This window comes from Camelina sativa, chromosome 3 (genome assembly GCF_000633955.1).
Source record: "Camelina sativa cultivar DH55 chromosome 3, Cs, whole genome shotgun sequence".
In the NCBI taxonomy this organism is placed as follows: domain Eukaryota; kingdom Viridiplantae; phylum Streptophyta; class Magnoliopsida; order Brassicales; family Brassicaceae; genus Camelina; species Camelina sativa.
The window spans coordinates 1,400,887-1,413,062 of NC_025687.1; the positions used below are offsets into that span (position 1 = coordinate 1,400,887).

The window sequence follows — 12,176 nt, forward strand, 5'->3', positions numbered from 1 at the left end:
AAACGTTAAAAAAGAAAAAAAAAAAAAAAAAAAAAAGATTAAAAAAAAACAAAGACTTTAACGAGTTCATGTCTCCAACATGGAAACCCTACATCTCGCCAGGGATTTTTACCCCGAAAAAATCCACTATTTCTCCTTTACCCGAATTACATAATAAAATACAACACCATATGCATATTGTGTATTCCTTCTCCTATATATATAAATATATAGGGATATCCTCAAACAAAATAAACCAAAAACAAAAAAAATCAATTAATTTGTTGAGAAGAAGGGCATCGAACTATGCACCTATCATTCTACATGGGACACACTTTAACGAACCAAACCAAAGTAGCATGGGCACGTGCCCTACCCCATCATACCCTAGATCCGCCCCTCAACATGGATCACATCATTATATTTGTAAATACTTTACTAACCCTTAGTTGCTCGATCAATTATTTATTTTATAAAGCAAAAGTCATTAGCTACACCAATGCATCATTTTGTATAAGTTGTAATTGCAATCTTCTTTTTATCACTTTTCTTTATTGGCTATTGATTTTGTGAAGATAATTTATGTGAGAATCTGCGGGAAACCGGCCGGTATATATATAGAAGACACAGACTTCGATTTAAAAGTTTCGTGGAAAATATATTCCGAAGAAGAACACTTCCACAGAGCAAATCATGTAGCAAAAAATGTCTGGATCATGACCAACTCAAGGTAATAATCGTTGTTTAGTTTTAACATTTAATTTGTTTTTGTTAAGCACAAATTCGTGAAATACCCTTTGGATCCTGAAGCACGTTTTACCATGTAAAAAAAAAAAAGAACATACAAATATCTACATGTAGGCTAATGTTGATTTTTGTGAAAGAACCATGCATTAATGTTTGGTGTGACATAATTTTTTAGATATTCTATAAGATTCAAATTATAAGTTTGATTGATGTTGAGAAACTATTTTTTCAAGTTTTGATTAGTGTATTAATTTTCATAAACATGTAATCACACTAACGTTTTTATTAAAAAAAACACTATGAAATTATGTTTGGCCCGTACGTAGTACGGCATAAATACTAGTAAACTCATAATTCCCCAACGCTTGGGCATTGTTAGGATTGTCTATCATCATCATCGTATCATCTTCTTGATCACCCACGAGTTGACTCCATTCTTGAGCTTGATAAATCGGTTGCACCAGCAGTTGAAATCGCTCTTCTTGTTCGGTGACGTCTTCGCCTTCGTTATCTTTCATCAGGAATTCCTCTATGTCAAACAAGTCTTGCCTCCACTTCATCATGACGTCGTCGTCGTCGTTGTTGTTGTGCATCGGAGGAGGAATCGGTAACACTTCTTCTACTTGTTTTTGTTGCTGCTGAGTAAATTCACGTTCTTCTTGTCCCCCTAGCCTAATCATGATGTCTTTCTTGTTGTTGTTCATCGGAGGAGGAGTCGGTATCACATCATTGTTGCCGCTCTGCGTCTCTTCGTATACCTGTTGTTGTTGCAGTTGAATAACACGATCTTTCTCTCCCTCTCGCATCAGCATATCAAGCTCATTAGCAAGACTGGCTAAACAAGCCTCTTCTTGCACTTGTTCAGTAGCGTCACCATCTCCCTCTAGCATTATCGTCTCAAGCTCATCAGCAAAACCGGTCAGATCAGCCGCCTCTTCTTGCACTTGTTGATTCGACATCATGACGTTCTTGCTGTTGTCGTGGATCTGCCCCAGAGGAATCATCGGTATCTCTTCTTCTTGTTGTTGTTCAGTAATGTCACGATCTTCTTGTCCCTCTAGCATTATCGTCTCAAGTTCATCAGCAAAACTGGTTAAATCAGCTTCTTTTTGCACTTGTTGATTCCACATCATGACGTTGTTGTTGTTGTTGTTGTTGTTGTCGTGGATCTGCGGTATCTCTTCTTCTTGCTGTTGTTCAGTAGCTTCACGATCTTCTTGTCCCTCTAGCATCATCGTCTCAAGCTCCTCAGCAAACCCGGTAAAATCAGCCTCTTTATGCACTAATTGGTTCGGTAGGATGTTGTTGGTGTTCTCCGCCGCCACCTGAGGCTGAGGCTGAAGTTGATATTGCGAATGAGGCCGAGGCTGAGTCTGAGTTTGAGGAACATGGTTAATGCGTTTGTCCACTTTCGTCTTTGTCTTGTCTCGGATCATACACAAGGCCCAATCTTGGAAGCCCTTGCCAACTCCGTGAAGAGAATACTCGGTCATGCGCCAATCGGTCTTCTTCTTTTCTCCATTCACTATAGTGTGGTACGTAAGAGGCGTCTTGTAACCAATGATTTTATTTCCGTCCTTGATATCTTCTTTCCTGACGCCGCTTCTCCAAAAGCCAGCTTTGCTTCCTCCTCTTCCTGGTACACTCCGGCTCCGTGTCTTAGTCTTCGGAAAATAGTAGTACCATTCCTTCTTCTTGAAAAGAGGATTTCTTACGTGAGGAAGAAGCCACGGCTCGGCCTGGTAGACGTCCATAGTTGTTATGTCGACACTGCTCTGCTTCCTCTCCACCATGTTGCGAAGGGGATACCTCACCAGCCCTAGATCATTGGGAACAAAACGTGATCCAACCAGATGACGATACGGTTTCCCCATATCGTGGATTCGAATAAGACCTAAGGTATATAAATTCCAAGGTTAGTTGTTCTTTCGCTCTCTCTCTCTCTCTCTCTCTCTCTCTCTCTCTCTCTCTCTCTCTCTCAAATCTTTTGTTGTAACGAGTTTTGAAGTAGGAGGATGCTGCTATATATATATATATAGACCACATTATGGGCCTTATACGGAAATTCTTTTCGTCGGTGCATGATTAGTAGAATTAATCAAACATTGTAATGATATTATCTGATTATTTGAGAATTGAGATATACACATAGATAAAGTCAGAATCTAGAAGATATCAGGATTAAATAAAGTCGATAAAAAGGAAAAAAAGCATGATATGAGATTGCATGCATGAAGGTATAGGGCTTCGAACAAATAATATACACGCGCGTACGAGGCCCAAAGGGTTACTAGGAACTCGGAATAGATTCTAGACGTATCTACTAGCAACTATTTTATGCATTATTATCTTACATTAATATCATTAAAATTTGTTATATATAACTAAAACCTTTTGTGATTGACATAAGGATTAAGTTAGTGAAACGAAATCTTGGCTTCTTTTCCTTTTCTTAAAAATTTCTTAGACTATATTCTAAAAAAGTAATTATTAATTTAGTTATATAATTACACGCAACGCAAACTGTTTTTTGTTTTTGTTTTTGTCCCTGTCTAGTGAACTATAATATAGCTAAGACAGCAGGTCCCAATGGTCTAGGTGGTAGGTTGATGAACAGTTGGGCTATAAAGGAACATACATTTAAAAAAAAACTAGGAAACCGAATGAACATTGATTCGACGTACGTTGTTGTCGTGGGATATGCGCATGCGCCAGGTGAATAATCGGTATCTTTATTTTTCTTGCTGTGGTTCAGTAATGTCACTATCTTCTTGTCCCTTATAGCATTTCGTTATATCGCCTCAAGCTCATCAGCCAAACCGGTTATATCAGCTTCTTCATGTACTAATTGGTTCCTTAACCGGTCTAACACATTTAAATATACTAAGATGTAATCTCTACCAATCAATCAATTATTTCCTTAACCGAAAAGAGGATTATACCCATAATAAATAACAGCACCTACAGAGAATATCCAATTAAGTTGATCTATATAATTACGCCAATTTCTACAAAAAAATTATAACGTATCTAAAATAAACTTCCTCACCACGATATCACTAGGGTGGGATCTTAACCATATAATTACCCTCAACCCTGTAAATAGAGGGTTTTTTTTCCCAACTCTTCCGTAATTCTAATTAAGCATTCTAACGTGCTTCATGCACATTTGGGCACCATGAGTCAACCTGGATTTTGAAATAAAAAGCTAGTGCTAAAAGGATGTCCCAATTTAGAAAACATAAGCAAATATTAAAATAATAGAATGTAAGTTCAATTATTTGTTGGTTGAAGAGGAATGATACTTTTTTGTTCTTATGTTTTGCTCAAAATTTTTTTATTTATCTTTTTTTTTTATTATTTTGTTGTCAACTTGTTTATTTTTTACAATTCTTTTGTATCCTGTAGTAAACTCAATCTATCATCTAAATGTTATGATTTTACAATACTAGTATCATATGAATTTTCAATTCGAAAATAAAGAATTATAATAAATTCTTAATATCAAATCCTTTAGAATTTTTTGTCCAAAATGAAAATAAATAATCCCTTAAATTTATTTGAATCTTGTGAGTTATTGTTGATAAATTATCTGAAAATAAAGAATCCTTTAAATTTATTTGAATCTTGTGAGTTATTGTTGATAAATTATCTAAAAATAAAGAATCCTTTAAGCCTTAACTTAGATATTAACATTGGAGGTATTCGTCCTCCTGACATTATTAAAAGATTTTAATAGAGATCAATATGCAGAAAACAATGCAAAAACTAGTACAAATTAGAACCAAAGACGTTTTGGACATTGCAGATCAAAAGAATAAGGAAAATAAAAGTCACTGTGTATGTTTAATTGTTTATAATATCCACAAATCTTCCCAGAAAGCAAACTGTGGAAGACACATTGAATGTATATTTTTTTTTGCTCTGAAAGAAGCAACTTCAAGCTACAAGTTTGAAGTGAGCTCTTCCACTTGATTTTCCAGCTTAGTCTATCATTCTATCTAAGCGCAGCCAACCGCTTCTCCAGTTCATCCATTCCAGAACTGCACAGAAACATCAACGTTTGATTTTGTTTTGTTTTTTTTTTAAAGGTAAGAGATACGTTAGAGTTGTGTTTAAATGGATACCATCATACCTGCCAACATCCTCTGTATTCTTCCCGCCAATTTTACCTTTTGGAGCAGATGATAACTGTAGATGGATCAAAACCAAGAGAGAGAATCATCAATCACAGATAAAGACACAGAACAATGAAGAGAATCAATGGGGTTCATACCTGTGCGGCGACATCAATGCCAATTTCATCAAGAACCTAAAAATCAGTAAAAAAACAAAAAAAGATCCGTTAAAACCACAAGTCTTTATTATTTAGAACTGAAATCCGATGGGAGAAATCGTACCTGGTTTGTCAAATCCTCAGTTTCGTCTTCAGCTTCGTCATTGTCTAAAGCATCATCTATGGAATCTGACATCATCTCAGTCTGAATACCAATATGCATTATAGTCAGAATTGACTAAAGTTTGAGTGTTGATGGATTTTAAAGGGAAAGATGGATATTGGTAGAGATCTTACGGTCATGTCCATTTGCGCAGACTGCTTTTGAAATTCTCTCATCACCTTAGCTTGTTTTGCAGGATCCATATTCTGGAAATATCAGAAAAAACATCAATGTAAAACTATAGAACAAGTTTTCATCTCAAAAAAACCTTAGCATGGGAAAATCTTATTTGCGTTACATAGAAATTTGACCTTGCTCATAGCTGCCATAGCCTTAGTGGCACCTTGCAGTCCAGCAGCAACTGAAGTATGTGCGTGCATAGCCTAAACACCAATGTTTCAACACTTCAAAACTTTACAGTGTATGAGATTGAAGACGGGAATAATGATCTTCTTGGTTGTTGTTTATAATAAACAGAGATAAATTTTAAAAAAGAAATAAGGGGGGAGAAGTGGGGAATAAGCAAGAGACCTGTGTATGAGTAGCTATGCCTCGCATTTGAGCTCGGCTACCTTGTAAGTTAGCAATTTGCTGCCTAAGCCGGATCAATTGGCGAGCAAGAGTCTTGGTGGCTCCCTGCATAAAAAGCAAAAGATAGAACACATCAACTAGATTACAGACACAAAATTGTCCGAGTAGAAAACCCGGAAAAAAAAAGGGAATTGAACCGATAAAAGAATGATTGAAATACCTCATTCCCTGTCTTAGCAGTTCTTTTGATCTCGAGAACAAGCTTCTTCTCCTATGAAGATGAAAAGAAGACGTTTATTAGATATGTCCCTTTGAAAGAAGAGAGAGTAGATGGGAAACCATTAATCAGGCCACATTCATACTTCTGATTGCAGAGATGAGATTTCCTTTTCGATTCCTGGAGCAGCGTAAGCGTTGCGAGACAACATACACACACAAACAAAAAGGGCATCAGTTAAATTATATGTAAATAGCAATTCAAACAAAGAGCAATTCACTAGTAAAAAATCAAAGCTTTTTTTTTTTTTTTCTAGATTCAACAAGTAAATAATGAAAGCTTAAGGCAATGAAGGATAGATAGATAAGAATAAGATATATGGAGGAGGAAGAAAGGAAGACCTCGGGTAGCTTGTGTCATCTCTCTCTTACTCTCCCTAAGCACTTCTGCAAAACAAAACAAAACAACGAGATACATACATTCATCAGTTTCTTGACAGTCAACAGACATTAAGTTTCAATCGATTGATCACAGACAAAACCAAAAAAAAAAACATAAGAGTCAGAGATATAAAGAATATGATAACGATCGCGCCACAAGAAAAAATAGAGAACAAGTCAAGGCTGACTTTTAGGCGAACCCGAAGAAATTCCAATTAGGTTAATCGATTAATCAGGTCATGACATTACAAAATTCGAAATTCGGGTGATATCATAAAATAAATATAAAAGGAGGAAATCAAACCTCTCGGAGTTGGTTTCTTGGTGAAGATGTTCATGTTTGAGATCAGCTGTGGGAGACCGACGACGACAGAAATTGGGGGAAACCTGCTCTGCTTGATGAAGATGATGATGGTATTGGTCTCAAAGCTTCTCTTTCTTCAGAGCACGGAGACTCTCTCTCTCTCTCTGTTCGATATAACAGAATTTATTAGAGATATACAGAGAGAGGCTTCAATCAACGTGTAAAAGGATCGCATCGAATTTTCGAGTTTTTATTTTATTCTCTCACCCTTTTTATTAGGAGGATCATCAGGACGTAATAATAATAATATTAATATTATTATTTTTTCGAAAAAAAAATCTAAAATATACGTCATCTATTTTTTTTGAAGTTTAATACATAATTATTAAATTGGAATAATAATATTTGGTTTAATTTTATTGTCTAAAAAAACCATCGTTTAATTTGTAATGGAAGATCCATACGTTGGACTTAACGCTTGTTAAATTTAATGACAGAAGGGTTAACAATGGTTAGGAGATTAACCCATGTGATTAATTAGAGGCAAGTAAAAGACATTGTTGCCCTCCTTCTTCTTCCCCAAATCGATTTAAAGTGTAAGAACCCTAGAAGCTAAAAAATTTGATTGCCAAATTTGGTTGGAGAGAATGGTGAGCCAAGGTTCATGGTCTGATGCGAATTCGAGCCAGAGCTGGGGTCCTCTTTGCAGCACGTGTGGTAGAGTTACTATTGTTGCGAAATCATGGACCAATGACAATCCATGTAGAAGAATCTATAAATGTGTTGTTCATGGATTCTTTAGGGGGGCAGATGAACACTCACCATATGGGTGGCAGAAGGTGAGCTTGCTAGAGGCGAGAGAACAGATCAAGCAGCTGAAAGAAACCCTTAGGACATTGAATGAACAAAGGGTGAGTGGTTCCAACACCGACGTTACAGAGGATGAAGAGAAGAAGAAGCTCGAAAATTCAGTAATGACAGCTATTGAGAGGGAAAACATGCTTCGACAGTTCATCTTGCTGTCTTGGGTCGGTTTCATTGTTGTAATTGGGATGATTCTTGCAATGGGGAAGTAGGTTATGTTGGGGAGGTTTCGTTGTTGTTGTTTTCAGTTGTTAACTATGTATATCAATGAAATTCAAAGAAAAAAAAATCCCAAAAAACTTGTAATGTCATTCATCTGTAGCCGTTAGTTTGAAACTAGTAGGATCCTACCACAAAAAAAACAGGATCCTACAACATCCAACCAGAAATCATCCGACAACTGAGTTTAAAACATAGATAGATCATCCTACAAGTGAGTTTAAATCATCCTACAAGTGAATTTAATATGACTTCTTCTCAGGTCGCCAAACATCAAACACTTTATCAGACCAAGGAGACATAAAAAAGACTGGCGGTTTTGGAGCATCGTCATCCTTGCCACGCCCTTTGCCATGACCTTTGCCTTGTGACTTACCACAACCATTTCCACGTCCGGGAGGACGACCTCGTACACGTCTTGTACCACTTTTAGTTGTTGGTGGAGCACTTGAATGATGCAGAACTTCTTGGTTTTGTGCAGATTGACTTTGTGCAACAGGTGGTGTCGATTGGCTTTGAGCAGCCTTCCACCTCTTTGGTGCATTGTGGATGCTCCAAGGGTCATCATTATCCTATAACAATCATGATATCACATTGTTACAATTCAAACTATCATCATACACACACATCTAATTCAAATTACTTACCAGAATTTTTCGTGGTCTGCCCCTTTTGCGTGGAGGAGGTAATTGGACTGTTTGTTGCTTGCAGGTTCCCCTATTGTGACCAATTTGCTTACAGTTGCTACAAGTAACAGTTTTACCTTCTCTTGTAAGCTCCGTTGGATTAGTTGCTGATTCACCTGGCTCCTTTATCCTATTAAACTCTTTTGGGCGTTCTCGTTTTTTCCTTTTATCAGGTACTTCAATTGGTCCTTTGCCTGTTCTCTCCCACAACCTTTCACCATTTACAGGTTCTATGTTCTCCTTATATGTATCTTGCCAGACATTTGTTTGTAAATGTCCATCAACATAGCTACACATAAAACATAACATTAGTCAACAATCACATGAAAAAGAAGGTTTCGTTAAGCATGAAAAAGAAATTTAAAGTTACTTACTCTTCTGGGTCACGATTGTGTTATGTGATGACATAGATGGCATGTGGACAAGGTATGCCAGTGAGCTTCCACTGGTTGCAAGCACATTCTCTCTGAAGGAAGTTGACACAGAAGCTACCAGAACCCTCTAATACCTCATATTTGGTCTCACCACTTTTGAGGACTGAGCAAAACTTTGCTGACTTTCGGTTGCCTTCAAGTATTTCCATAATTTTAGGAGGAAACCGGGTATTACATTTGTTTGTCTTACCGGACAGCTTAGCAATGCGCTTCATGGAGATTCTCCTGACTTCCTCAAGCATATTAATAACCGGTAACTTCCTGGCGTCTTTGATTGTTCGGTTGAAGCTCTCGGAGAGATTGTTGCACACATCCTCATAGCTTGAATGGTAGCTGAAAAACGCCCTACACCATGTACTCGGTTCTATTTTCATCAAATCCTCAGCTGCAGGTGGATCATATACTTTCAAAGCTTCCATATTATAAGTGAAATCCCCAACGGTTGCACTCTATGTGATGGCCCAGAAAAAAACTCTCATGTGTGTAGTCACCATAAACCTTCTTCCAATTGGCTTATATGTGTCGAGCACAATGCCTATGCTCTGCATTTGGAAGCAAATCAGCTACTGCATTAATTAACCCCTTCTGCTTGTCTGACATAACAGTCAATCTATCGCCAACACCCAAATCCAAATCTGTCTTTAGCTTATCAACAAACCAAGACCATGACTCATTGTCCTCAACTCTGACTATTGCCCAAGCAATAGGATAAATCCTATTGTCTGCATCCCTTCCAACAGCTGCTAGAATCTCACCTTTTAATTCCCATTTCAGAAATGCTCCATCAAGTCCGATAATAGGACGACAACAATTCTCCCATGTTCTTCTAAGCGCCGCAAAACAGACATAGAACTTGTCAAATTGTTGCTTACCACTCACCTGCGGATTGGTTACAATCTCTGTGTGAGTACCCTCGTTAGACCGCTTCAGCTCTCTCTCGTAGTCCCACAACTTTGCAAACTGTTGTTTCTGTGTTTGTATCACCAAATCAAACGCTATCCTCCTTGCTTTTTGGCAAATCCATTTAGAGACTGATATCGTGTACCTCATCATTATCTCATCCTTGATGTCAGTCCAACTCAAACACGATCTTCTTCTTGCTTCTTCTCTAAATAACCTACCAATTACACCCTGTTTCAACATCCTTGCTTTTCCACTCACAACATGGTTATGGATATCAACATATGTCTTCACTGACCATCTCCCTACACGCTTATCCACAGAACAATAGACCTTCCAAGGACATGTCTCATGTCTGCATATTGCCGCCAACTGTGTCTGACCCCATCTACAAAGCTTCACATCATAATTCATCTTCAATACATACCTTAAAAGTTGATCCTTGAACTCCTCTCCATTACGAAACATCTGTTTTATCCACAAGTACAATGGCTTATCCTTTGAGTAACTAGCTCTTGATACTTCTCTTTCATATCAGTCAAAAGCATCCCACTCTTCATCTGTGTCCATAGCAGGCTCCGGGCGCTCAGCATCCATGCATTGTCTCTCAAATTCTTCCTCCTCTTCTTCACGCACTGCATCTTCTGCAGCCTGACGAGCAGCTTCTTCCTCAGCTTCGTAACGAGCAGCTTCTACAGCAGCCTCTCCCTGATCCACATCATCAGATTGTCTATTAATCTCTTCGTAAAAAGCCATAAACAGAGGATCATGCTCACCCCCAACAACTTCTTCTAGTGGATCATCTCCTTGATCATGTCCTTGCTCAAGTCCTTGCTCCTCATCAACATGAGTGGTATTATCTCCATCAATCTCTTCCTCATACATCTGAGGCACTTCAACGTTACACTGCTCACCAGGCTGAGACAGAGGAAATGGAAAGGGTTGAGACACAACTTGTTGGATGAATATGTCGACTTCTCCACCACTCTCAGCTTCAGCACACAACATTCTAATCCCACTATCTCTGTCTGTATCGATAACTCTTGTTGAAGATATGTCCTCATTTGGTAGCTTGTACCATACTTGTTCCACTACCCCCGATACTCCATTCTCTGCGCAGAACTCATCGAAGATTGACCAAGTCATCAAGTCTGGGTCAATCGACATGGCTTTAATCTCTTCTCCTCCAACGTATGTAAAAGAGCCATCCTTCTCCACCACATCTCCTTTGAAGTGAATATTTAGTTTAATTTGATCGAATCCACTGCAAAAAAGAAAAAAGAATGTTCAGATTAGCCATTGAATCCTAATTGAACAACCAATTGAACCCTAATTGAACCCTAATTGTAACACCCAATTGAACCCTAATTAAAAACCCAATTGAACCCTAATTCTAACACCCAATTAAACCTTAATTAATTGAACTCGAACCCTAAATCGCGACCCACTCAAACCCTAAATCGAGTATAAGACAAATCCAACCTTATATCAAGACCCAATCGATTATAACCCCAATCGAAGTCGAACCCTACACGAACCCTAAATCGCGACCCACACGAACCCTAAATCGCGACCCACACGAACCCTCAATCGCGACTCACTAGAACCCTAAACATTGAAGTTAAAACGCAAATCACATACCTCATCTCTTTGTTGTTAACGCGTCGAAGACACCACAAAATCAACGAAAATCGCAACTGATCAGACACTAAGATTCATCGCAATAAACAGATTTAGGGGTTTTCTCGTCGAGAAGAAGAATTTAGGGTTCCTAAAAACAAAATCGATTTGGGGAAAACTAAAAGGGTAAAAGTGTACTAATTAACCTCCAATTAATCACGTGTATTAATCTCCTAACCATGGTTAACTCTTCCGTCATTAGATTTAATAGGCATTAAATCCAACGTATGAATCTTCCATTACAAATTAAATGATAATTTTTTTAGACAATGAAAATTAAACCAAATATTATTATTATTCTAATTTAATAATTACATGTATTAAACTTCTAAAAAAATAACATATTTTTTTGGGTTTTTCCCCTTATTTTATCTCCTGTTTCTGTTATGATTATTTTTTTCTTTTACTGTGATAAATATATTATCGGAGTTCTTTTTAATATTTTGTGTTAACTTAACATACCTAAAATTGTTTTTTTTTTCATCTTCTCTCATCTTCTATTTGCTGATGATAGCATGTTTTATTGCCGAGGAAATGATGAGGAGCTAAGCCAAATAATAAGGATCATTGAGGAGTATAGTCTAGCATCTGGACAAAGGGTGAACTACCAGAAATCCTGTCTCCATTTCGGAAAGAATGTGCCCCAAGAGCATCGAAGCATCATCAAGCAGAGGTTGGGAATTGAAACAGAGGGAGGACAAGGATTCTATCTTGGTCTCCCAGAATCTTTTGGCGG

At 37.6% G+C, this 12,176-nt stretch overlaps 2 protein-coding genes across 2 annotated transcripts; both read right to left on the bottom strand.

Moving 5' to 3' along the window:
- On the bottom strand, window positions 4,485-6,923 carry LOC104761483 (vacuolar protein sorting-associated protein 2 homolog 3). The gene is made up of 11 exons (XM_010484574.2): window positions 6,658-6,923; window positions 6,315-6,359; window positions 6,059-6,093; window positions 5,917-5,967; window positions 5,697-5,801; window positions 5,477-5,548; window positions 5,300-5,371; window positions 5,127-5,207; window positions 5,003-5,038; window positions 4,862-4,917; window positions 4,485-4,769 (listed from the first exon to the last, which is right to left on the bottom strand). The coding sequence occupies exons 1-11, from the start codon at window positions 6,689-6,691 to the stop codon at window positions 4,724-4,726; spliced, it is 633 nt and encodes a 210-aa protein (XP_010482876.1). The 5' UTR covers window positions 6,692-6,923; the 3' UTR covers window positions 4,485-4,723.
- LOC104778550 lies at window positions 9,374-10,174 on the bottom strand. The gene has a single exon (XM_010503004.1). The coding sequence runs from the start codon at window positions 10,172-10,174 to the stop codon at window positions 9,374-9,376; it is 801 nt and encodes a 266-aa protein (XP_010501306.1).